We start from the raw sequence: 27,267 nt of genomic DNA on the forward strand, positions 1-27,267 counted from the left end.
GAATGGATGGATGGATGGATGGATGGATGGATGGATGAATCAGGTGGAAGGGGGAGTTCTTCTTTGTATGTTTGAATTGTGCCTAAAAAGTCTACACAGGTTACAAATGTCAGTGCAGTGAGCTGGAATAGTATAGTTGTTACATGTTGGACTAGGATCTGAGGCACTTGGGTTCATATTCTGACTCTGCTGTGGAATTTGCTGCTGACATGACCCAGTCACTCTCTTTCACACAACCTAATCTAATTCATAGGTCAGGTTGCCAGACACCAGTTCCCTTGAAGAAAATGGCTGCTTTGCAGAATGGAGTCTATGGCATTATTATACCACAAAGCCCGCTCTTCTTAGGTTTTATCCACTAAAATGACAGGAATTTCATAACCTGTAATAGGCAACTCTATTTACACAGTTATTCTGATCAAAACATGGGAAAGGGGAAGGTGACCATATCAGGACTTGCCAGAACTCAACCCAACTCAGTTAAATTGTTGGGAAATAGGTTCAGGACAGACAAAAGAAAGAATTCACTACTCATTGAGTAATTATATTGTGGAATTCACTACTAGGGAGCTAGCGATGGTCATGAGCATAAAAGGGGGGGGGGTTAAAGGGGGTTAGGTAGAATCATGGAGAAGATCCCCTTCAGTGGTAACTGAAGGGAACCTCCATAATCAGAGGTGGCACATTTTTGAATGCCAATGCTAGAAGGCACCATCAGGGGATGACTTTGGCCTTTATGCCCTGTTTGCTTGGCCCTCCAAAGCACCTGATTGGCCACTGTGTGGAACAGTATACCAGACTAGAGTGACCAGTGTTCTGATCCAGCAGGCTGTACCTATGTTTATAAAGCCACCCTGAACTCCTTGGAGGAAGGGTGGGATAAAATTAATAGACACCAATAAAACTAGACTATCCTTTTGACCCCTTTGGCACTATTGCAGAATATAGGCTTTGACAGAAGCAAGGCGAATGAGGTTGTTTTCCCCAGTTTTATATACTACAACGATAGTTCTATCTTTATTACACTTTATAAATCACAAATCACAAGTGGGGGGGGGTCGTCATCAGATGGGATCCAAGGACAAATGAGCATAAAAGAAAATCTACTTAGTTTAGTTCTTCTTGCACAGTGGCTGCGGCAACACATAGTGCTTCAGTTTAGTTTTCAACTAAATAACTGCACATGTGAAGTGATGGAGTGAGAAATGGCTCACATGCTTTCATTTAAGTTGATTTTGAAATAGTATCCAAAGAAATAACTTGTTCGATGTCTTGTGAACAGGGAAAAGGTAGTGTGTGTGTGTGTGTGGGGGGGGGGGGGATACAATCTCTCTCACTTAGGATAAGCAGCGAGTGGCAATTTTAGTGCTTCTACACCGCCAAGGACAGATAGTACAGAGTGGTAAGCTTCAGCACTGCAATACTGCAGTCAAAGCTCTACTCACATCCTCAGTTCGATCCTCACCAAAGTTGGTTTCAGCTCAAGGTTGACTCAGTCTTCCATCCTTTTGACATCTGTAAAATGGGTACGCAGGTTGCTGCAGGTAAAGTGTAGACAACTGGGGAAGACAGTGGCAAACCACCCCGGAAACAAAGTCTGCCTAGTAAATATGATGTCACATCACTCAATGGGTCAGTCATCACCCGGTATTTGCACAAAAGACTACCTTTACCTTGACTTTTACCTAAAATCCTTAGACCCCTTCTGCACATGCAAAATAATGCGTTTTCAAACCACTTTTACAACTGTTTGCAAGTGGATTTTGCCATTCCGCACAGCTTCAAAGAGCATTGAAAGCAGTTTGAAAGTGCATTATTCTGCATGTGCGGAATGAGCCCTAGTGTTGATAGCATATGGGTTGTAATTAATTAACCAGCGTAAGCAGGACACAGGGTGGAAATATTAATACTAGGATACAAAGAAATCTAAATGACTCATTCTTCCTATTCCATGCATCCCTCTGTCAAGTTTAAAGGTCTTCCCAAGGGGAAATAACCCTCCTTTTCCAACCATAGGCTGTTGTGCATCTCTTTACCAAAAGGAATGTGAAAGCCCCCCCCCCCCCCTTAGGCATGATGGATAGGCTCAAGAACTAAAATTCTCTTGGGTTTCCTCTTCTCCTTCCTTAATGTCATATCTGAAATGGCTTTCAGTCTTTGCCTTCTGGGATTTTACTGTTAGCAGAAATGCTGCCAGTCCTTTTGCTTGTAGATAAAGGTTTGGATCGTGCCTAGCTTTCCACAGGCATAAATTGGAGGACTTATTTGCAGCTCTCCCCCATGGGACATCCCCATGGGGCCAGGGGCAACATTATGGGGGTATTTTAGACACTGCAGAAAGAAAGAATGTTTTTTCCTTTTCTTTTTGTCTGTGGAAATAAATCTAGACACATTCCAGCACGGACGCTTGAAAGCATTGCTGTCAGTGGTGCCAAATATTTGAAAAGTACTGTTTTTAAAAGCTCGCTTTTAAAAAGTATTTAGGTTCAAGTATAGGTGGAGTCCATAATACAGCTGACATTTATCTGGCTTCTTCACAATTGAGAGCATTTTTGTGTATTTAAGATGTGCATGATGATCAGATAAAGTCATGTAGTGTCTTTCCAACTGGTAGAGTTTTGTTAAGCTTTTCCAACCATTATCTTGTTTAGTTGACATTTACTGGCTTGCAGTGTGACATGAATAAAATGGCTTGGTCTTTTGGGATGTTTTTAGATATATAAGGGCAAGCATTATTCATTTATAGATCTTGTTACTGAGAAATATATGAAAGGGGTTGTGCTGAAAACTTCTTTAGATCATTAGCATGTAAAAAGATTTAGAAAATGTCAACCTATATCCAGATCAGGGTGGGGGAGAAGGGAGCAGGTATAGCCTGTCAAATTATAGTATTCTTGTCAAATCAGCACCCAAGTTCCAGGCAAATCAAAATTTGAGGTCAAGGAGTTGTGTTAAAGAAACCCAACAGAAGAGGAGGGGGAGGCAAAGACAGTAAGAAAAAGTGCAGCAGGACAGGAAGCAGAAGGAACTGGGTTGCTCAGAGGATACAGGGAAATCTCTATCTAAGGACTGGTGAATGAAGGACAGAAGGATAAGTAGTAAGAAAGACAGAGCAAAGAGAAAGTATCACAGAACTGTGCAAGGGAGGGTGATGAAGTAGAAAGCTTGATGCAACTTCTGGAGACCTCATCAGAGCAGCAAGTATACAGCAGAGGCGTAGCAAGGGGGGAAAGCGCCCGGTGCACCAAGGAACGCCCCCGGAACACCCTTGCCACACCCCCACAGGGCCACGCGCCTGATGTGTCGTGCACCCCCTGTCCCCTTGGAGCTACGCCTCTGGTATTTAGTGCTGATGCAAGTGCGACATAAAACATACCTGGAGTTGGACTGGAGAGCACTTAGGACTATTGAAAGAGGATAGTGTCCAGAGATCACAAGATATCTTTACAAACATGAACCTTACAGGAGAGCCAAAATTGTAAGGAAACTTGTAGTACTTGTAGTACAATGATTTTGAAAAGAATTCTGGGAATTCTAATGCTTGAGGGAAAGCTTCTCAATGAGAACACTATTGTGGACTGTCTTCCCTGACATAGTTCCCTTGAGTATTGAGCTTCATTTTAAATATGCAGATGCAGGAGAGGATTGGGCAAGTTCTCTCCACTCACTTAAGTTGCTGCCAAGGCACAATGAACATGGCCAGGACTCTTCCTAAACTGGATGTTCTCTCTAGGAATCATTTCAAGCCTGTAGGCCCCTTTGGAATTCTGACACAGGGGTGGGGGTGAGCACAAATACAAAATGGCTGTGCAGGAGGTAGAGCCAATTACAAAATGGCTGCTGTAAGAGGTGGAGTCAGCTACAAATCCTCATGAAAGGAGATCATGGGTAACGCTGACAGTAACTCTTTACTATTTCAGACATAAGTTCCCTTTTTTAAATGAATGAACACCTTCAGGCATGCAGTGAAGATCCTTGTGCTGCCGTGGCAGTTGCTGCTGAAGCAACTTTTTGAACATTTGCACAGACATTTCCACTGGTCAATCAGAAACCCCAACAGGCTCTGCTCACTTTCTAAAACAACTCAGCAGCCACCATCCTTGGAAACCACTACTGTAGAACAAACACACTTTCCCTAAGTGAAATACATAAGCCAAGAACGTTTCCCAGGATATAACTTTGTACTTAATGGTGGTGGTGGCTTGCATCCAACAAGGACCATAGGTGGAACAGAACTCATGCAACGGTCATTTCCTACCTTTCCTTCCTGCTATTGCCTACCATACTCTGAGAAGCACTGCCCCTGAGAATCAGAGGACCCACCAGCAGAAATGTCCTTCCATGAGTGGAAATCAGTTGTTGGATACAAGCTAATATAATTGCCAGAAAGACAGCTGCTGAAACAAAAGATTATTCAGAAGATAGCTCCTCTGTGCTCCTGGTTCTGCAAAATGTATGATACCCTTCTTGAGTATGGAGAAACAACCATCTACACTATGGGATGCACATCTATGACCTATTAGCCTTACTAGCCAATGGAGAGCAAGTGGCATGTATAGTTGCAGTGCAATGCAGTGTGTATTGCTGAAAGAGCACTCATAATGTCTACCAAGAATTCTACAATTATTTTTAAAATGAATGTTCTGATTCAAAAACGGCTGTGAAGAATGTTTACAAAATGCTCCTATATTTAGTTTCACCCCAGAGCTGGGGATTTTGTGTTGCCCATAATGTTTACCAAAGCGCATCTCATAATGTAACAGTTATATAATGATTTCTGGATTGCGAACAGTAAAATGGAATAATTAAAACACACACCACAGAAGCTGTTAATTTTAGAAGAGGGAAGAAATAACCCTCATCAAAATGAATCTCTTTGAATTGGAAAAAAATCGTCTTAATTTCCTTTTCTTTTAAGAGGGTTACTTGCTTTACCATTTTTCATAAGCCATAGAAACATTGTACTCCAACAAGAAAATTTCATGGTGCAATTTTTTGTTAATCTGGGATACTCACAGTTTTATTTTAGTGTTTACTCTTTGTTTCTGCAAAAAAAACAACAACACCAACCCAAAACATTTTGCTAAGAAGTTGATTTCTTTAAAATTATATTTATGAATTCCAAAGAAATAAACTTTTTTCTTTTGTATGAATTCCATTGTGAGCATTCAAAAAATCTGATTTGTTGATGGAAAGCATTTGGATCAGAACTCAACACAAAATGGAAATGGTAAATAATAAATGAGTAGAGAGCCAGTGTAGTGTAGTGCTTAAGAGCCAGTTGATTCCAATTGGGAGAACTGGGTTTGATTTCCCACTCCTCCACCTGAGCGGCAGAGGCTTATCTGGTGAACCAGATATGTTTCTGCACTCCTCCATTCCTGCTGGGTGACGCAGTTCTTCGGAACTCTCTCAGCCTCATCTACCTCACAAGGTGTCTGTTGTGGCAAGAGGAAGGGAAAGGAGGTTGTAAGCCACCTTGAGTTTCCTTATAGGAGAGAAAGGTGGAACATAAATGCAAACTCCTCCTCCTCCTCCTCCTCCTCCTCCTCCTCCTCCTCCTCTTCTTCTTCTTCTTCTTCTTCTTCTTCTTCTTCTTCATCAAGAACCGAGAAAACCATGGTATGAATCCTTTCACTTAAAGATATATGTCAAGCAGACAGATGTGAATTTCACCCAAGGTGAGACTGACCTGCATTTTGTGAGTGGCTGGTGATGGAATGCTCAGATCTCAGCATATCTTCTAGCGTTCTCATGTGTTTAGGTGCGGGGATCTAAAAATAGCCCTTCCAAATCTATACACTTCCAAATAATGCCTGTGTTGAGGGTTACATCCAAGGACTCACTTCCACTACTCCTGGATGTCCACTAATTCCCTCCTCATTTTGAAAACACCCCACACTGTTTCATGATTCATATTCATATTCAGCAGAGTAAAGTGTGACAGAGGCAACACATTTTTATAAAAAGAACTTACCAAATAACATTAGACAGGAAGGGTATGCATGGATAAAACAATAAAGCAACTTTCTAACTATCTAAGCCACATTGTAGTTACCTTATGACTAGACAGCAAGAAGGTAAAAAGAGAAAGTGAAGGCGGGGGCAGGCGGAAACAAACAGCAATAAACTTTTATTCAAAACTCCTTCCCCTTCTGCATAAGTGTCTTAGGACACATCTTCACTGATATCCAATGGTCAAACAAGCATTTTACTAATTGTGCAAGAGACACCTACATGCTAACTCTCAAGGCCCATTTGCTATAAGGCAATCTAACTGATCTGATTACAGCAAACAAACAAAACAAACATCAAGTTAACTCTTTCATGACTGAGGGGGCTGGCACTTGCAAAATCTAACACTATTAAACATCCTCCTCCCCCCCCCCCCCAGCGGGAGTTTAGGTACACAGCAGGCTGCCCCTAGAAGGGGTAGATGAGAAATATATGTTACATAAGTGCAGCTTGGAAGTAGGATCTATCCCTCATTCTGTACGGACCCCTTATAACTACAGTTTTTCTATCATATAAGGCATTTAGTGTACAGAAAAAGCAGAACTGACATATGAGATCAACACATGAGATAACAGTGCATGTGTATACATTTCACGCTGCATTCATTGACAATCTGCTATTGGTGGCGATTCATTAGTAAGTCTACTGAGAGTGGAAACAAATGTATGCAATTTTCATAATGGTGGTAAGAACAGCCCCATTGGCTGTGTCTGCTATGAGAGCCAGTTCCTCCCTGGAACTTTCTGCCCCATCAGGTGGCTTGCACTCCCAAAGGAAATGCCTAATATAAAGTAGTTCAAAGTATTGAATGGAAATGGACTCCCTAAAATCCTAGAATGCATGGGCTGAGGTGGGTTGGAAAGCAACTCAAGTAAGTTCTTCATAAAACAATGATTTCCAATATGGTGCCCATCGGCATGTTCCATGACACCCACTTCTTCTCCTGTATTTCCCCTGTCAGAGCAGTGCTTCAGGAGAACCCAGAAGGTGCAACTCTGTGTCTGCAGAGAGCACCGTGTGGAAACAGCTGCACCAATCATATGAGGACACATCACTTGGAAATTCCCAACACTTTGTGAGTGTCCTCAGCCCCCTTGGCTGCCATTTTATGGCTGGCTGCATATCCCCATGTCAGCCATTTTGTGGTGGCACTGACTGGCTGTTTTAAAAATTCTGAAATTTCCTGCAGGCTCATCTGGATTGTGTACTCCTACCTTAGGGTAACTATTAGTGTTTAGAAGAGCAAACCATGATCTCACAGGCAGCCCATGCTGAATACTACACAGATGTTGGGGGGAATTGACAATCCACTTCTTATTCTACAGTATCTCTAGATATGTTGATTAGTTAGCCTAAATGCATCATGTTTATTTTATTTTGGCATATGATGTCACATGTGTGCAGTGAAACAAATGCATAATTCAGGAGAGAGAAAGGGAGAAAGTTGTTCATTTAAATAGTTCAGTGCCTTGTTATTTCTGGAACATGCATCCGCATGGTTGCAAAGAGAGCGTGGGTTTTTCTGGCCAATCATCATGGGCACAGAGAGACGTGCCACCTGAGGCCTCTGGCAGAGTTCCTGTGGAATATATGTTGAAAACAAAAAGGGGAAACAGTAAAAATGAATTGATTGGGGAAAAAAGGGGGGGGGTGTTTCCTTTCAGACTATGGTCACATGAATAAAGGTGAATGGCACTGGGCAGGGCCAATCACTTGTTCTGTCCATTCCAAAGTGAATTTCCGATCTTGATGAGTCACAGTTTTGTTTCTTTTAATATTAGTTTTGTTTGAGTTCTCTGCTTTTTCTGTTATAACCATACAAACATGGCCTTTGTGTGGTGAGAGATTGGCTACATTTTGCTTAAACTTCAGCAGCAATAAGAAGAGCTTCTCAGAAAATGTTTACCATGCAAAGGCAATGAGTGACTGCTTCACTGGCAGCCTTCAAGCAGTGGTTGGGTGAACATTTGTCATGGTTGCATTAGGTTGACCTTGCATTGAGCAGGGTTTTTTAATGTATATATATATAAGATTTGTTAACCTGCCCTTTCCTGACTAGCGCAGAATCAGGCAGCTTACAGACGTTTTGAAACAACATACAATCATAAAAATTTAACATTAAAATGCTAGTTAATCAATTATAACACACAATAATCTATATGATAGTGAATGTTAAAATCAGAGCCTAAAAGTATAAAATCCCTAATCTCAGTGTCCCCTCAGATTCCAGTATACAGGACAAGGAAGGGCCCTACAGAATTGGTTAAGATTCTGCATGGTTAGGTTAGATGGACGGTTTGTTCCCTTCCAACTCTATGATGCTATTATGTGCTTGATGACATTTTCCTTATAATTTTTGTATATACAGTTTTGCATATCACATTGAAAACTGTACATGTGTTTTAGAGTGGAGTTACTGTTCAAATTTCCCTGGGTATTTAACTGCTGTGGAGCTCTGCCCTCCCTCCCTCTCTCTTGCATTGATAAAATATGTCATTCTTGAGATCTTGACCTGAGCTTTTGGGTTAAAGCAGAGTGAAAAAAAAAGTTGTTGGTGCTCAAATAGGTAAAATGGTGTGCGCACCTGTTCACATCTTCCCGGAGTCCCACGTGAGCCCTGACAAAACACTACAAAAAGAACATCAATGTGATTGAATAGACAACGCAACAAAATTCTTTATGCATGATATTTTAACAATGCTCAGAAACGCATGAATATGTCAGTAAAACAAGATACACTAGCATTTTGATATAGTCATATATCTTATCACATTTAAGTCTGCTTTTTTGTGTGATATTTTATCAAGGCACACAAGTGTAAGTAATATGGGAGGGCGGGGAGATGCAATTTAAGCAACTGAAGTCTGCGGCAAAGTATAACACAATTCCGGAATTAATTTTAGAAATTCCTCTAGTTAAACCAGATTTATGGGGGAGTAAAATGCTAGAGAGAGAGGAGGCAGAATGAATACAAGAATGGAACAAGGGAAATCCATTAATCTCTATCACATAACCGTTAGTTTTTTCTTCTTCTGTCAGTGGCAGGTCCCTGCTTTTTAAAGACAGATCTCCAACTGTGATTATAGTATGGTGGTTGATAATTAAGTGCCGTGGTGAGCATTTCAGTTTAGGATCCAGGAGATCTAGGTTCAAATTCCTACTGTGTTTATAAAGCTTACTGAGTGACCTCAGACCAATCATTCTATTTCAGCTTAACCTACTTGTCAGGGTTGTTAAAAGGGAGATAAAATGAGAGAGGTATACTACTCTGAGCTCCTTGGAGGACGGAAGGGATTACACTGTGAAGGATGACTTCTAGGGCAATCCCAAAGAGAGATTCTGAGCATTTTAGGATGGCACTGCTCTCTGTTCCTGGCTGAGTCAATAAGCCTTATCTCATTTTGTGGTTGGTTTCAATTTAAAATGTGTCTCCCTTCATATCGAGTAAACTGGTCATTATGGTCACAGGGACTTTTCTTACTGAGGTAATGGTCAGTGGTGTAGTGCTAAGGGGACAGGTGGGGTGCATGATGCACCAGGTGTGCACCGGCGTGTAGGCGTGGTGTGGGAGCAGGTGCAGGGCACACGCGTGCCCCGGGCACAGTTCCCCCTCACTCCGGCCCTGCTAATGGTCCCCCCCCCACCTTGGACTAGCCTGCAAAACATCAGAACGGCAATGTCTGACCCACCTTGCACAATGTAGGTGATGCTGCAACTGGTCTGCCAGACTGGGCCCTCTGCATTGAGAAAGAGGCAGCACCCAACCTACAAGGCAGGCTGACGGCCTCTCTCTCCCTCTAAAGGGTGTGTAGGACTGTGCCAGGCCATAGGTCTGGACAGGTAGGCTGCCTCTCTCCTTTGGGGGTTGGAGTCTGAGGGGGGGGCACCTTTTTCTAGGGGTTGTTTTTCCTTTCAGTATGGCCCTAGTTCACATGATCTAAGCAATTAAATCTGTGATGTCATTTGTGTAATGGGATGACATCCTTGATATCAGGAAACATCCTTGACATCAGGCTCTGGCAAAAATAATGGTTGCATGAAGGTGAAGCTAATAATGTTGAGTGCAGTCAGGGTGAAGAAGAAGAAGAAAATGGCTGCAGGTAGCAGCACTGCACCAAAAAAATTGGAAATATCTTGTGAGCCAAGCTCTTTCTTGGTGAATAATTGAATATTTTACTTCGTGTTACATATTTATTTTATTTTATTCATTCATACCATGCCTTTCTTCCCAATGGGGACCCCAAGTGGCACATATCGTTCTCCCCTCTTCCAGTTAAACAACTGTTTAACTGTTAAACAACTATGTGAGGCATATGTATTGTCGAAGGCTTTCACGGCCGGAATCACTTGGGTGCTGTGTGGTTTCCGGGCTGTATGGCTGTGTTCTAGCAGCATTCTCTCCTGACGTTTCACCTGCATCTGTGGCTGGCATCTTCAGAGAATAAACATTTTCTCTGAAGATGCCAGCCACAGATGCAGGCGAAACGTCAGGAGAGAATGCTGCTAGAACACGGCCATACAGCCCGGAAACCACACAGCACCCATATGTGAGGTAAGTTAGGCTGAGATAAATATCCCAGCAAGCTTCCCTGGCAGGTGTGGGGATTTGAATTTTTGTGTTCCTTATGGTAGTCCAACCATTACACCACACTGGCTGCAATGTCCAGGTGAACATTTATTTATTTATTTATTTATTTACATTTATAACCCGCCCTCCCCCAAAGGGCTCAGGGCGGCGCCCAACAATAGTACTTATAAAACAAATCAACACTATAACCTTGGATTTATTCTCTCTGGTCAGGAGCTGCCATTGTTCCGACCTGCCAATCTTGCTCTTCTGGTCATGACAAACAGATTTTGGGAAGGAGTTACAATTGGCTGCCCTATGGCTGGAGGTCCCAGGACTTGGCCCCAAGCCTTCACCTGCTGAGGGCCAGAAGAGAGGGCTCACACTCAAAGCCTCTCCGGTTCTCCAGGTTTTGATTTGCATCCCTCAAAGGCAGTTCTGTCACGCTCTCCTGGTGAGCTCCTGTTCCAAGGGGGAATAACACTTCTTCCCCCCGTTTATTATTATTTATGGTTATGGATTGTGAGCGCCGCGGCCAAGAATATCTCAGCTGCTTTTATGCTCCCCAGATCCGCAGCCTCACGGGGACCCATCAGATGCCAGAGTCTTGCTAACCCGGCCAGTCTTTCGAGTTGATGGATACTCTCTCCAGCCGGATGCTTTCCTTGCCCCATCTGCCTGCAGTCCTTCTTGCCAAAGCTGAGCTCTCGCCCGGCCCCTGCCCATCTGCTCACCGCCTCCCCCCGGGGCAGGTTTCTTCGTGTCCCACGGGGCCCTTTTGCGCCCTGCTTCCCCTCCCCCCCCCGCCCTCTTATCGATCGTGGTCAAGCTTGAACCGTTTCCTTTTTATTGGGCAATTTATCCCCGTGTCACCTTTCTCGGGGAGGAGAAGGAAAGGGATGCCTTTGGCCATAAATCACAGATGAGAAGCAAGCCCCTCGTGGGGGCAGGATCGCCGCAGCCCGAGGCACCCGCCAGCTCCCGGGCTCCGGCAAGGGGGACTACTACTGCCGTTGCATCGGGCTGCGGCCATCCTGGCAGCGGCGCTCTCCCCCGAGAGCTGCATTGCTGTGTCAGCTCAAGGGATGCATGCCTCCGCCGCCGCCGCCGCCACTGCTGCTGACTGCGCTTGGCTCCGATCCGCGGCGCAGTGCATCTCTGCTGACTTGGCTCTGCCGAGCGAATTTGGACAGCGAGATGATGATGGGCGTGGGTTGCGGGGGTGTGGGGGGAACCTGCCTGCCGATCTGGGAGACGAGGCTTCATTGAGGGGCTGTGTTCTGATGACCGCTCCGCTTTTCGGTCACTGTTCGGGGGGTGGGTGATGGGCAAGTGGGGGCGATTGGGCTCACTTGGGAGGGGGGCTTTGATCCAATGAGCACATCACCGCTTGTCTAGGGGTGGTCAGGATATCCCAAGGATCAGGACTTTTGTGAGCCGAAGAAATAAAACTTCTTTCCATCACAATTGCCCCCCCCTCCCCCAATTTTAACCTGACAGCCCTCCATCAAGCCTGGAAACTAGGGAACTCCTTTGCTGGATAGAGACTCCAGAGTTCAGCTCAGTGGTATACCTCAGAACCGCTGTAGTTCTGAGGTAGAAGGTAGAAATTTGCTTTGCATGGAGAAGATCCCGAGTGGGCCGAGTTCAATCCCCGGCACCTCCTCCCCAGCACCGGCACCTCCAGTTCCAAGGGTTAGGTCATGAGAAAGGACTCTGAGACCCTGGAGGTTCTAGACCAGTGATGGCGAACCTATGGCACGGGTGCCAGAGGTGGCACTCAGAGCCCTCTCTGTGGGCACGCAAACACAGAGTTCGTCATGTGGGGGGCAGAAAATCACCTCCCACACACACCTAGGCTGGCCTGGGCCACTGAGCATGACATGCGCACACCATGGTGAGCAGGGAGGCCTTGGCTGGCGGGCCTGGTGCCTGTGCTCCAGGTGGCTGCTGCCCAAGGGGGGGAGCACAGAGGAGGCAGAGATGCTAGAATGGCACAGAGCGGTGCATGCGGGACTTGCTGGAGACAAGAGCAGGCTGGCAGGGTGGGGCAGAAGAAGAGGAAGCCAACCGGTTTTTTTTCTAAATTAAAACCTCAGCATTCAGGTTAAATTGCCGGGTTGGCACTTTGCGATAAATAAGTGGGGTTTGGGTTGTAATTTGGACACTCGGTCTCAAAAAGGTTCGCCATCACTGTTCTAGACCGTTTTCAGTATAAGGTAGGTTCAGTTGCTCATGTATTCTCTGCACCACTGGCCAGTTGTGTTAATAGTGAACTGTTAATGAGACAACTGGAATAAGCTTGTGTCTGGATGGAGGCTCCATTACACTGCTAGGGAGCAACTATGGCCCAAGGCTTTCCAAAAAGCATAATGGATTGGGCACTGGACAGAGGGTGGTTGATTTTTCCCTGTTCAGACATAGCTCCCTGTGGCCATTCAAAAAGGGGATGGGCTGATGGGGGAATCCTGCTACCCGTTTTGTGTCTGTCTAGTCCATGCCCCCCTTTGATGGGGCTTAAAGCAGCCAGGGCAGAAGTATTTCCAAGCAAGGAGCTTTACTATCTTCTCCAACATCATGGCTGTGATCCAGACTATTGGCTCTTTATGCAGCTGATTTTTAGGGGCAAATTATGTAATTTGGCCCTAAGTCTTTTTTTTTAAAAAAAACACCCACAAATATATTAGTGGATATTAGAATCCACAAACAGGGTTTTGCAGTCAGTGATCCCTGGGGAAACCCTGGGGATCATAATGGCGTGGGCCATTACAATCCACTATTTCCCACTGCAACCAGCCTGACATCATATGGGGATTGGCATATCCTCTGTGTTACTTGGCTGCTTTGAATCAGCATGTTTGATTTTGCTGTATCCTAATAGTGGGCCTGGGAGCATCATCGGGGTAATATACATTGCATTTTTAAGGAGTTAAGCATATCCCTAAAATGCAAACTGTGAATGGATTGAACACATGTGTCATGCTGGTGTGCTTGTTAGTGAACCATTGAACATACGTTCAGTGGCACAGCCAGGTTTTCCACTGCATGACCTATGAAATGGCCCTAAGAGGTATGGTCCATTGCCACAGTAAAAAGGGGAAGGAATCAGCCCCATCATACCATTGTGCCTGGCAAAGATCTTTGAAAATCAAGAGTCTTGTTGTAAGGTGTTTCCTGACTGATTCCACTTGAGCAAGGAAACGAGTTCACTGGTTGTAAAAGTTGGTTGTAAAAGTGTAGCCTTCGAAAGATTATTTTGATCTTGAACAGCTGAATTTTAAACAAGTGATTTTAAAGGAACGAATTGTTCATTTAATCCCTGTCACAAAAGAAGTGGCTGTATGCAGTACAGAAAAATATTATAGTATGGAAGGATTGTGGACACTTGGAAGGATCAGGGGGAAAAGAACAGTCTGGGGAGCAACAGAGAGCAGCCCATTCTGGTATGAATAATATTATGCCTTTTGATCAGCATACCCAGAGAAGCAGAGGTTTCTGCTTGTTAACATCTCATGATCGGAACTAGCCTTTTTGAACAGAGCAGATAATTCCGGGTCGTGTCAAGCTGGGAAGACAGTGCATTGTCCCTTCTCAGCAGGCAGAAAGAGCATTCACTAAATAGTTAGGAATTGGCAACCTTGGCCCATTAAAACATGCAAAAAGCCTTGTCAATGCAGCTGTTAATGAAATGCCTCTGCGGCCACATGAAAGTGTAGGGGACACAAGGCCTAACTGTTCAAAAGTGATCCACCATCTCTAGCCTTGGCCAGTGTCAGATGCATTGGAGAGAAATATCAAGCCTCCTGTCATGTTTCTAATTGTGCAATGCTATACCAAGGAGAAAAGATTAATGCATGCCCCAGAGATTGATGGGGATTGATTAGCTTTATGCCAGCTAATGTCATTCGAGAACTATTTTTAGTTCTATGTACTTTCCTGTATTTATAGTCTCACTCGTAGTACAAAACAATTTAGGTATCTTTATCCTTTAAAATGCAACTGCAGCCTTGGCTAAGGGGTGCTCGAGGCTGGAAAAGGAACCTAAGATGACAAAGGAATTGCCAAACCCTGCAGTTAAAAGATCCCAGATTCTGCATTTCGTATAAATTATAAATGCAAGCTTATTTAAGTCACACCCTTTGCTCCTTTGCACATTTCTGGTGCAGACATTGATTTGTTTCCACACGTCTCTTTTTGATTGTGGGCTTAATGGGGAGGAGATGTGGAATGCATAGATCCTTACATGTAAGAAGACAAAATGATATTCAGCTCAATTCTATGCATTAGCTATTCAGAAGTCCTACTAAGTTTAATAGGACTTACATCCAAGTGTGAGGAGCCGCGTGGCCTAGTGGTTAAGTGCTTGGACTGCCACTCACACAGTCAGGAGTTCAAGCCCCCTGTGGGTCAGACATCCTGGCAGCTGGCTCATGGTCAACTCAGCCAGCCAGCCATTCCTTGGTTGGTAAATGAGTACCTAGCACATAGCTAGGGAGTAAAGAATAGCTGGGGAAAGCAATGGCAAACTACCCCACAAAAACAGCTTGCCTATGAAATCACTGCTTGCAGTGGTACCCCAGGGTCAAACACAACTGAAGGGGAAACTTTACTTTTTTACATCCAAGTGCACAGAATCTGAATGACTCCTTCATGAAAAACTCATCCAGGCTCTCTAGATGATCATCAACACTTATTTTGAAATCTGATGATCTGGGATGTTCTTGTAACCAATAGATGTTGTCATTATTTCTTTAATGTAATGAGAACAGCTCAGTTTCTCAAGCCAATGGCATAGATGGATGAGAGTCTCTGGACACATATAAATGCAAATAAAAAGAGAGTAAACACAGTTCTTTTAGAAAACACCTTTGGAAAAGGACAATTTTAAAGCTGTGAATCTGTTTGTGTGTGTCAGAGATGTTCTTCCCTACCTGTCTTTTCTCTGCTTAAAGAGGGACCCTCTGTCTAGGTCTTGAAAATGTGGCAAACATAGGGAATATTCAAGATTGTGTGTTGGAGGCCACGTCTGTAACTGATGTGTTCACAGAAGTGCATCTTTCTAGATATCTGAACAGGGAGGCTGTTGCTCGCTGCAGAAACAATGTGTCCAGAGACCCTCATCCATCAACACAATCAAATCTAGGCTAGTAAAGGAATTCATGCGAGCATGTTGCTGATTATGAGAACAGGCAGGAGGCTCGGAAAGGTTTCAGAGCAGCATCTGGATCTGCTTGTCAGTATGTCCACAGCATCCTGAAAGGGTTCAGCAACATTTGCCATTATTGTAGCTCAACTAAAGAAACTTTTGTTCTCTTCAGTAAGAATAAAACATTTGAATCATGTTCGGTCTTATAATGAAAAGGAATAAAATCGCAGCACCCTGTCTGGAGGGAGTAACTATTTGAAGCATTCTTATCTTCCTCAGCTTTGAATTCCTCCTCTCAGTGGCAACTTGGCATGTAGAGTTAGGAAATATTTCCCATTATCTCTGGACATGGTTTCCTACCCTCCTCTTGACATTTCCAGAGAGAGGCTTTTTTTCTGCATTGGTAAAGTGCCAGGAGATTGTGTTATCATCCCTCCCAACGCCACCAACAGTGTCTGGAGAAGCATGGGTCAGTGGGACTTTAGTTGCTCTGTTTTTTTTCCTGTTTGGCTCAGGCACAGCCTATTGGCTACAGAAGAGAAAGGTCTGCTGGGAACAGTGCTGATTTGTGGGTAATGGATGTGGCTGCCAGAAGATTTGTTGGTAGAACAATCAGTGATCCTCAGGGACCACTCAAGCTTAAGTGGTTCTAAGTATTAATTGGTGCACACGTCTCCTCCTATAGACCCCTGCATGGCCCATAACTATGCCTTATATGGGTGACAAACAACAGTCCATGTTTTCCATCTTTTTTCCCTCCCATCTCTAAAGATGTTTGTGTTAGGACTCTGTGTTATTAAATCAATCCTAATAGTTCATGACACCCAAATATCTGCTACTGTCTGATATTGCAGTCAGACACATGAACTGATATTTCTAGTTGCTATTGAATTGGCAGACCTTTTCTTGAAGCTTAGGCATTCTTGAAGAATAAGAAGAGTTGGATTTATATTCCCCTTCCTCTCCTGTAAGGAGACTAAAAGGGGCTTACAAACTCCTTTTCCCTTCTCCCCTCCCAACAAACACCCTGTGAGGTGGGTGGGACTGAGAGAGCTCAGAAGAACTGTGACTGGCCCAAGGTCACGCAGCTGGCATGTGTGGGAGTGCACAGGCTAATCTGAATTCCCCAGATAAGCCTCCACAGCTCAAGCGGCAGAGCAGGGAATCAAACCCAGTTCTTCCAAATTAGAGTACACCTGCTCTTAACCATTACACCACTGCTGCTCCTTGGACATTGAGAAAGCAATTCAACATGAGCAAAAATGTATTAGATCAAGATATTTTCATTTTCTTAAAAATATCTGGAGGAGAAAGCCAGCCTGGTGTCGTGGTTAGGGTGTCAGACTAACTCCTGGAAAACTCAAGTTCAAACCCCCCATGCATGCTATAGAAACTTGCTCTGTGACCTTGGGCCAGTCACATACACTTACCTCTGACCCTGGATGGGAGACCTCCAAGGAATACCAGGGTTGTGACATGGAGGAAAGCAATGGCAGACCACCTCTGAAGGTCTCTTGCCTTGAAAACCCCACCAGGGGTCACCATAAGTCAAATGTGACTTGATGGCAAAAAAAAGGCGTGGAGGGGATAGCTTGGGCCAGGACTATGGTGTTGCGGCAAGGGAGGTCAGTTCATTCCTCCCCAATTCCCTCAGAGAAATTACGCTCCCACCCTTCTCTCACAGTTCTGCCCCCTGCCCCCTCTAGTTTTCACAAGCGAGATCACAACGCTTCTTCTTTGCAGTAGCTTTGAAGAGCAATTGTACACTCTTTCCTTCCTTCCTTTTTGGAAGGACCACTTTTACCCCTCTGAAATGGATGACTTCCTGGCAGCTCACAGGCTTATTCACAGGCCAGAAGGGATTTGTGGCAGGGACAACATGCATCTTGCAGTTTGGCTGTCCTTGCTGTGTCAATGTCATTGTCGCTTGGAACAGAATGCCTGTTAGAGGCTATACTGTGCATCCACTGTATGGGCTTGTATATATGTCAGTCAACTTTTTTTCAAGCAAAACATTATCGTTTATCAGAGCAGGAAAAGCCTACTTTCCACTTTTGCTTTCAAGAGCCACTTGTGTGTCACCTATTCAGTGAATAAATCTTCCATTCCATCAGAGGCAAGGAAAATAATGTGACCCTTTTCATTTCTGTTACTGATATACTAAAGTCACACTCCTTTTTTCCCTTTGACAACATTCTGATGCCAGCTTCTCATGCTCTCAGCCGTTGTTTGTACAGATAGATCTCCACGTAATAATTTCAGCTTGAAAATGGGGTATTGCATGAAAAAACCTCTCTGCCTAGAAAGCTAGCATGTCAGGGTGGAAGCTAGGCTAGAACTCTTCTTCCTGGCATCTAGGCTTCTCCAGATGTTGTAAAAAGACTCCCTGTCCCCAAACACTAAAAAAGGAAGTTTGTATATATGGATGAAGAAAGCATTACATTTGCTGCAGTCGTTAGAATAAGGAGACTTCTTGCATCTCATCGTTCTGTTAAATTCTCCATAATGTCAACATGAATTTGTAGTTAGGGTTCCACTTAATTTTATCCTTCCCACAATATATTTTCCTGTACCTCCTCTAGAACTACTTCCTAGGGTGAATCTTCAGCTCTTTCTTTTGAATTTGAATTTTCTTTTGGATTTGGATTTGATGGTTGTTGATCTTTTGGAGACTTTAGGTGAGACCTGCCTGTTCACCAAATGTAAATATGAAAAGCTTGCAGAGAGGATCTCACAGACTGTATTATACTTATGGATCTACCTTCCTTGTGATGTCTGCCAAATCCTGATGCGAAGTCATTTCTGAAGCAGCACTAAAGCCATTCAGTTTTGACATATGTGCTTGGCGCATCCAGAAAGTTTGCCAGATCCTCTCTCTTTTATTTGTTGCTGTTCCATTTATGTCTTCTGTTCTGGGCGTTTAGGATAGGATGACATGAGGGCTCAACTAAATAATTGTTCACAGGTACGTAAGGGTTTCTAGATTTCCAAGGTTAGCTTGTGTCCTCTTAAGAAACACAGGACTGACAGTTTGGGATGGTAAACAGGAAGGCTTTTTTGAAAAAAAAAACTGAGGCTGGGACACTGGAGAGTGCTTTGGTATCAATATTTGCACCACTATTTGTTTTAAAAAGATAATTCTGGAAATAGACAGTTTCTGCTTTCTCTTTAAAAAAAAAATCCGAGGCAGAGCAATGATCTGCCAGACATTTCTCCTACACATAGGAGAAGTGGAATTGCAACGTTTATTATTAACTTGGCTGCTTGAAGCTTCAAGGCTAGACTGTGAAGAAATACAGAGAACCTCACTAGCAGGGATTCCTCTTTGCTCAGATGGTTAGCGAACCTCTCCTCCTGCCCCCGGCTGAAAACAAGATTGCTCCCCTGGCACTAATGTAAGTGAGTGGAGTTCTTCAAGTGCATTCAGTAGCTGGTGTGTTACCAAGGCTGAGCGTCAGAACCAGGGATGCCCAGGATAATTCCAATCTGTTGTTGCCTTGGATGAAAAATGGGCATTTCAGAGGGTGCACTTACCAGAGGGAACTTCTCCCACATACAGACCCCATTGACTTGAATGGCATTGCCTTTAACTTCAATAAGTATTTCACAACAAATATTCTCAGGGGGCTGTGACTTCATTTACTGCCTGTAAATGAGCAGCAGTGGCGTAATGGTTAATAGCAGGTGCATTCTAATCTGGAGGAACTGGGTTTGATTCCCTGCTCTGCCAACTGAGCTGTGGAGGCTTATCTGGGGAATTCAGATTAGCCTGTGCACTCTCACACATGCCAGCTGGGTGACCTTGGGTTAGTCACAGTTCTTCAGAGCTCTCTCAGCCCCACCCACCTCACAGGGTGTTTGTTGTGAGGGGGGAAGGGCAAGGAGATTGTAAGCCCCTTTGAGTCACCTATAGGAGAGAAAGGGGGGATATAAATCCAAACACCTCTTCTTGTTTGGGCTCTTAGAGTATTGCTGAGCTCTTGGGGCTGCCTCAAATGTGATGATTTTTCTCCATGGTTTTTCTGCACAGGAAAAGCACATGGGCATGTATGCTTGCATGTGTGTGATAAATCCATGTCCATTTTGTCACTTTTTCCAAACATCAGTATACGAAAATACACATTTGTGAAGCAGCTTTGTCAGTCGGTTGATGAGCATGAGAATTGAGCATTGTGGCATTTTTGTATGTGGTCAGGTTTTCAGTCTTGTCAACTCTTGGAAGCTAAGCTGGCTCAGCTCTGTAGAACTTGGATGGGAGACCACCAAGGAAGTCCAGGGTTGCTATGCAGTGGCAGGCGGTGTTCATCTCTTGCCTTAAAAACTCCATGAGGGGTCACCATGCAACTTGGCAGCACTTTCTACCACTCAGACTTCCCGGGAAGTAGAAATACATCCCAGTATCCATTGAAAGTCAGTGGGAACTAGGCATAAGGGGGCTGCCAGTTTCAAGAAGACTCGGATATTTGTAGTTATGAAGCTGCCTTGAACTGAATCAGACCATTCATCCATCATCAGCACTGTATACTTACTCCAATGCTACTTGCTGAGGCTGATTTTTAATTTATATCCTGCTTTCCCCCCGATCAATGACTCAAAGCAACTTTTTGTCTCTCCCCCCCCCTCACTTAATCCTCACAACAACAACCATGTGAGGGGTAGGTTAGGCTGAGAGATTGTGACAGGCCTGAGGTCACCTTACAGACTTCCATGGTCCAGCATGGGATTCAAACCTGGTCCCCCCAAGTCCTAGTCTGACACGAATCTCTACACCACACCAGCCCTCAGACTGACAGCAGTCTCCATGGTTCTTTCACATCACTTGCTGCCTGCTCTTTTGAAACCTAGAGATGCCCACTATTGAACCTGAAACCTGCTGCATGAAAAGCAACCGCTCTTCCACTGAACCACACCCTTTCCCCAAACAGTACACAAAGCTGCCTTATATCGAATCAGACCATTGGTCTATCAAGGCCAGTATTGTCTCCAAAACCTCAGGTAGAAGTTTTCCACATCACCTATCACCTGGTCCCTTTAAGTGGAGATGCCAGCTATTGAACCTGTGACTTTCTGCCTGCCAAGCAGATGTTCTACTACTGTACTGCAGTGCCTCTCAATTTGGCAGCTGTGTCTGTTCAAGATGAACTGTGCGGTGGGCATTTGGGACATGAGATTGTGCCTGAATAGCCCTGAAATATCCTTCAGTGCATGGCAGCCTCGTGGGACCATTGTCAGCATCTGTAAGCACTCCCAGAAGATGCTATAAAAGCCACAACCCAGTATAAATTGGTCCTGCTCCCACTGAATCACCCTCCAGGACGAATAGCAAGAGCCTGCTCCATGGTGCGCAAGTTCCCCAGAAGCTCTGAACACCATCACATGTACGGTGATTTAGCCAGGGTTGCTGATTCTAATTATTTTTAGCATCTGTGAACCCTGCGCATTAAGATGCAGGGCTTCTGTGGACTCTCAGAAAGCACAGATTACAATGTCAGCACATACCCATAATTAGCAATCCCTGCAAAAGGCTTCATAGTGTCTCCAAGTGTCGGGATCTGATTTTGGGCATTCAAAATGCCAATTTGTCCAGATAAATAATCTGACACTTCAGAAACTGTTTCTGAATTGGAATCAGGGAAATGTGTCCTTTTCCAACCAGGAACCTAATTCTATTTTGAAACCTCATACAATAACATTTATGCAAATGACCTGTGTCTGGGGAACACACTGTGACTATACATAATCAGATGACTCAGAGGTGGCTCTGTTGGAAGGAATTCGGCTATTAGATTTAGGGCAATTCCACTTTTGGACTCCTTTTATCTCTGTGTTGTGTACAAAGAGGTGCATATCAACTGGCCTAATATATCTTTTTGGTTTTCAAACTAATGCAGTTCCATTTGCGGAACAGCAAATAGCATTTTTCACCAGTTCTGTACAACAGAATTTTTAGATGCGATCTGGCACTTCAGGGTAATCTCCTCCGCGTGGTGAGAAGTAGCCGAAAAGACAAAAGTTCAAAAGTGAACATTCACAGTCATCTTTTTCAAAGCTCTCTAGGTAGGTAAAAAAAACCCATTTTTAGCATGATGGCATTGGAAGACTCCATATGGTCATCAAGGCAAAGCTATGCCACATACTCAGGGACACACACACGAAAGCTAACTGATACTGCATCACAAAGTTGGTCTATCCAAGTCAGTATTGTCTACTTTGACTGGCAGATGGTCCACAGCATCTCAAATGGTCTTTCACAACACTTACTTGCTGATCCTTGACATTGGAGCGAAAATGGATCAAACCTGGGAGTGTCTGGAGTGCATGCAGAACAAGTACTGTGTCATTGAACCATGGCTCCATGCCATAGAATTACCTAGATCAGTGGTGGCGAACCTATGACACGGATGCCAGAGGAGGCACTCACTCTCTGTGAGCACGCGTGCACAGAGCTCATCATGGGGGGGACGAAAATTGACCCCCCCACACATACATCTAGGCTGGCTTGGGCCGCTGGGCACGACATGTAGGTAACCCTGTAAAGTGCTGTTAAACCCCACTGATTTTCATGGGAAGTACTAAAGCACAATCCTTTACCTGGGAGTAAGCTCGGTTGCTGGCAATGGGGCTTGCTTCTAAACCCTCCTAGGGTCGTGATTCACCCATTCAAAGCATTGCACGATTGCTTCAAAGCAAAGCCACCGACTACCACCAAGTTTACTCCCAAGTAATGTGTGCCTTGAAGCCAACCATTTTTTCTAAACTAAAACTTCAGTATTTAGGTTAAATTGCCGTGTTGGCACTTTGCGATAAATAAGTGGGTTTTGGGTTGCAGTTTGGGCACTCAGTCTCGAAAAGGTTCACCATCACTGACCTAAATGTTACCCATTCCGGGTCACAATGTTTCCACAAAGAGAATGCAAGTGAACCAGTATGGAAGACCTGAGCCAGGATTTTCGAGAACAGTGATTCATAGTGTCACCATCAATCGGGAGTGGCTTGGCAGAACTTAACACACACACAGGATCAGCACAGCTTCTTGTTTCAGATGCTTTCAACAAGTGAGCCATGAGCCTCCTCCCCACCCTGCCCCCCAGGCTAACTGTATAGAACTCTCATGGCTACTTTAGTACTGGGTGTAGATATTAAAATGGATACATTCCTAAAAATGGCAAAATTCAAAGGAGGTGAGGAATGACGTGTAACAGAGGTTGGTTTTTTTGGACTAAACCCAAGCCAAGCTGCCAGCAGGGTCTAGTTTTCCCAAATGGAGCATGGCATGCCTTTCAGTCCAGGGATGAAGGGGAGCTCTGCTCTGCACCCCCTGCCCCACCCCGTCGTCCCCCAGGCTCCCTGGAGCCAGGCTGGTGCTCTCCCCAGAAGTTGGGGAGAGAGCACTTGCCGGCCTCCTGGACATGCTTTTATAAGCACAGAGGTTAGGGGTGGGGCTTGGGGTCGCCTCAAAAGTCCTCCCCATTACATGCTATGGCAGGTCATTTCTCTTGGAAGATTCTTTGGTCTGGTGTAGATCTATCATATTCATTCAATGGGAAATCTTTGTGGGGCTCGGGGGGAGGTAGTTTTTTGAAGGTAAAGTCACCAGATTTGCAGCGTGGCTGGTTGTGCCTCTCCTTACACAAAACACTTGTCAAGTTTGAGAAAGCTTAGGTCAAATTAAATTGGCCCCCATTTTTCCTCCATTGGGGTCCAATCTTTACCACACTCAGGGGTTTGTGTCAGGAGAAACACCATCAGTTCTGCAAATTTGATGCCTCTACCTTAAAAACTGAAGCCCACCCCCCCCCCCAAAAAAAACCCTTCAAAAATTCCCCATGGACTGCAACGCAGTTGAGCTTTTTAAATTTGAAAGAGCTGCCAAACCCGCCACCCAGTGAGAATCAGTCAGCAGGACATTCAGCAGCTCTTTCAAAAATTTAAAGAAGCCATTTGACAGGAGCTAAAAAAAGCCAGAAACTTTTTGGCTTTTTAAAATATGACTTTTTAAAACTTTATTCAAATGGTGGCTTTTTTCCTGTGTGACATATCCAAAAGCACACCTCTACTACATGCATACTTGTCCCCTGCAATTTCAACCCAGGAAAGCAGAACCTATGGATTCTGTCAAATGGCTATTAACTAGTGTTTAATCACGTTCACGTGGTCTGTTCCAGGCTGTCCAAGCGTCCGGATACATATCTTCAGGCACACACATCTGTGCATTGTTTTTTTGGGGGTCTGTTTTTTTACTCAGCAACTTAATTGAAAATGAAAAATAATGTTTAGAGTTGCACTGTTGTGAGAAGTGAATACATATACTAGATAGGCTGTATGAGCCTGCAGGCAGGGACTGTTATGAAATCTTTATTTACTGTAAAGTGTTTAGTTAAGCACTAGAAATAAGAAATGATGCTGATGGGAATCTTCGCTCGTACAATGAGCTGCCAAGCTCCATCACTTTCTCCGTTTCCCCTTTGTTTTCAGTGCCTTTTTGGTGCCTGTTAGTGGAGACAGGTTTCTCCTCCGCCAAAGTCCCTCGTCATCTGTGCTAGGTTCACCTGTCAGAATCACTTGTGTGTGCCTTTCCCAGCTGTAGCCTTGCAGGTGCTATTTAGCTTAGCCATACGAATGTTTCTCCTGCATCCTTTGCACCAGGAGGCACTGGCTGCCCTGGATTACTCAAGGCAGCGGGAGGTCTCCAAAACTGGGCCAAGGTGGAAACATAACTGGAGGGGGCTGGAGGCAAAAAAAAAGAAAGAAAGGAAAGGGAGGACACTTAGTGGCTCAGCAGGGAAGAAGGGAAACCGGTTATCATCTTGTCACATCTACTAAAGCCTTTCACTACAGGCACTGGTTCCTGGAACATGGAAACACATCGCCTTTTCACTAAAATGTCTCCTTTCCAGATGAGGCCAGTCATATTGGGTAAACCTGATAGACTAAAGGTCTCTTCCACACATGCAGAATAATGCACTTTCAATCCACTTTCCCAATTGTTTCCAAGTGGATCTTGCTATTCTGCACAGTAAAATCCAGCTGCAAAGGGCATTGAAAGTGGATTGAAACTGCATTATTCTGCATGTGTGGAAAAGGCCTAGATGGTGCATGGATTTTGTCTGGGTGCTAGTCACAGATACTGGGGGGAGGGGTAATTTAGGATTGAAATAATATTTTTTAAAAACTTCTTGCCTTGGCATGGTATTGGCAATGCTTTCTAGCAGTAGCCATGCCCAGGTTTCAGGAAGAGATCTTTTTTACCTGCTCTGAAGCAATAGGGGCTTGAATTACAACCCTACTAATCCCTGACTTTTTGCTACATTGCTGGATAGCAGGGGGTTACAGTAGTCGAAAGTGACCTCATGAATTATTATGAGCCTTGGAGAAATACGATGATGCTCACACATAGACAGCCAGTGTGGTATAGTGGTTAGAGTGTCAAACTAGAATCCAGGAGACCCAGGTTCAAATTTCTACACTGTGTTGGAAACTTGTCGGGTGACCTTGGACCAATCACACACACTCAGGTTAACCTACCTCACAAGGTTGTTGTGAGGATAAAATTAAGATGAGAAGAGTGATGAAACCACTTGGGGTCCTTGTTGGGGAGAAAAGTGAGGTATAAATTAAGTAAATGAAATAAATTATCATAGTAAGCTGTCAGTGCCTTTTCTGAACACCTAACTAGGCTATTGCAATGGAGTGTTGTGCAAATATTCTGCATGTAATGCAAATTGACAGAATAAGCAGAAGAGAGTAGAAATGTGTAAAGCAAGATAGTGACCAATCTTGCAAAAAGTGTGTTGCGAAACATAGGCTCTTCCTTCATATCTGTGTCTAAAGACCCCCCTGTTTCAATGGTTTCTCCCCCATTTTCTGGACAGTACGAGGTGCTTTGCCCAGTGCTTCTTATGCAAAAGCACAAAGGAAACTGAGGAATGACCAACTGCTTTCCTTCTTTCTTTGCAGGTCTGGTGAGCCCCCTTGAGGTTTTTATGAACACACGGAGTGTAGAAGTGGCTCGGGGCCAGACGGCAGTCCTGCCCTGTACCTTCACCACCAGTGCTGCACTCACCAACCTTAACGTCATCTGGATGGTCACCCCACTCTCCAATGCCAACCAACCCGAACAGGTACGTGGAGCTTAGCTGCTCTGCAGAGCTGCCTCTGCCCACCCAGTTTGCATGCTGTGGTTTCTTTCTCCTCCTTTCTTAACTAAACATGCAGGCTCAGGGTTGATTCCACAGACCATCTCCGTGCTGCATTGGCAATGTGCAGGGCAGCAGCAGCACAGATGTGGAGGGAGAACTTGAATCTTTGATGGTCTCCATAGGCGGAACTTCTGAAACCTAGGCCTTTCTAGGGGAGGAGGTGGAGAGAGAGAGAGAGAGAGAGAGAGAGAGAGAGAGAGAGAGAGAGAGAGAGAGCTTGTTCTCATCCTTGCTGGCCCATGTTCCAAGCCACGGTGGCAGATTATGGGGAGACTCTCACCCCCCCCCTAATTGGTTTGGTCCATGGTAGGCTATAGACAAAGGGTTTGTATTGAACAGTGCTTAGGAACATAAGAACTAGCCTGCTGGATCAGACCATAGTCCATCTAGTCCAGCACTCTGCTACTCGCAGTGGCCCACCAGGTGCCTTTGGGAGCTTACGTGCAGGATGTGAAAGCAATGGCCTTCTGCTGCTCCTGAGCACCTGGTCTGCTAAGGCATTTGCAATCTGAGATCAAGGAGGATCAAGATTGGTAGCCATAGATCCTTCCATGTCTAGTCTGTTTTCCACCTGGGGCCACTCCCCACTCACCATAAGCCGTGGGGTCACCTCTTTAAAAGACACGAGGAGGATGGACGTTCCCCACGTCACCAGCGCCCACTGCGCAGCTGCCCTTAATTTGCCGCTCTCCCACCTCCTTGTCGCGTGGCAAATTAGGTCCTCTGAAAAGAGCAACATTTTCAAAAACCCCGCAGGTGCCGCAGGGGGGTGGGGAACCTCGGCTGATTCGCTCTGACGTGCAGCTTCCTGCCAATCAGGAAACAGGAACCGCCATTTTGTTTAGGGAGGGTGTCCCCGTCAGAAAGTGCTCGGAAATTGAGACGTGTGCACAATAAGACGTGCCAACATTGTTCTTTTTTGCTCGAGCTCTACTGTTTTGCAGCTTGGCAAAGTGCCGCTGAGCACAGGGTTGTCGGCGGTGTAAACCGAAACCGATTTTTACTTTCATTTTTCTGCCCAAGCAATTTGCAACAGGTAGTGACGTCAGCATGTGCAGACGTCTCAAAACAATGCGTTCAGCTTATCCAAATGAACTTTTCGGGTCAGCCAATCAAAATGGAGCCCCGCCTTCGGCTGGCTGCAACTCCCACGTGTAAATGATGCACACGCGTGCCAGCCAATCAGAACGCTCGATTGCCTCTTTGACTCTTGATGTGGAACCCCGCGCTATTTCCTGAATGGAAAATGAGTGGGGAACAAATGTCTCCGTTGTCAAAAGCCATGGAGGCTTTTCTACGAGGGGTCGCTGTGGGGTTGCACTCAGACGAGGTAAGTGGGG

General features: G+C 44.8%; 1 protein-coding gene across 1 annotated transcript in view; it reads left to right on the forward strand.

The window, feature by feature from the left end:
- IGSF11 (immunoglobulin superfamily member 11) overlaps positions 1 to 27,267 on the forward strand; it is a 234,028-nt gene that overhangs the window by 193,112 nt on the left and 13,649 nt on the right. The window contains exon 2 of the mRNA XM_048494402.1: positions 25,686 to 25,849. Coding sequence (XP_048350359.1) covers positions 25,686 to 25,849 — 164 coding nt within the window. The remainder of the gene's footprint in view (positions 1 to 25,685; positions 25,850 to 27,267) is intronic.

Source organism: Sphaerodactylus townsendi, linkage group LG04 (genome assembly GCF_021028975.2).
Source record: "Sphaerodactylus townsendi isolate TG3544 linkage group LG04, MPM_Stown_v2.3, whole genome shotgun sequence".
NCBI lineage: Eukaryota > Metazoa > Chordata > Lepidosauria > Squamata > Sphaerodactylidae > Sphaerodactylus > Sphaerodactylus townsendi.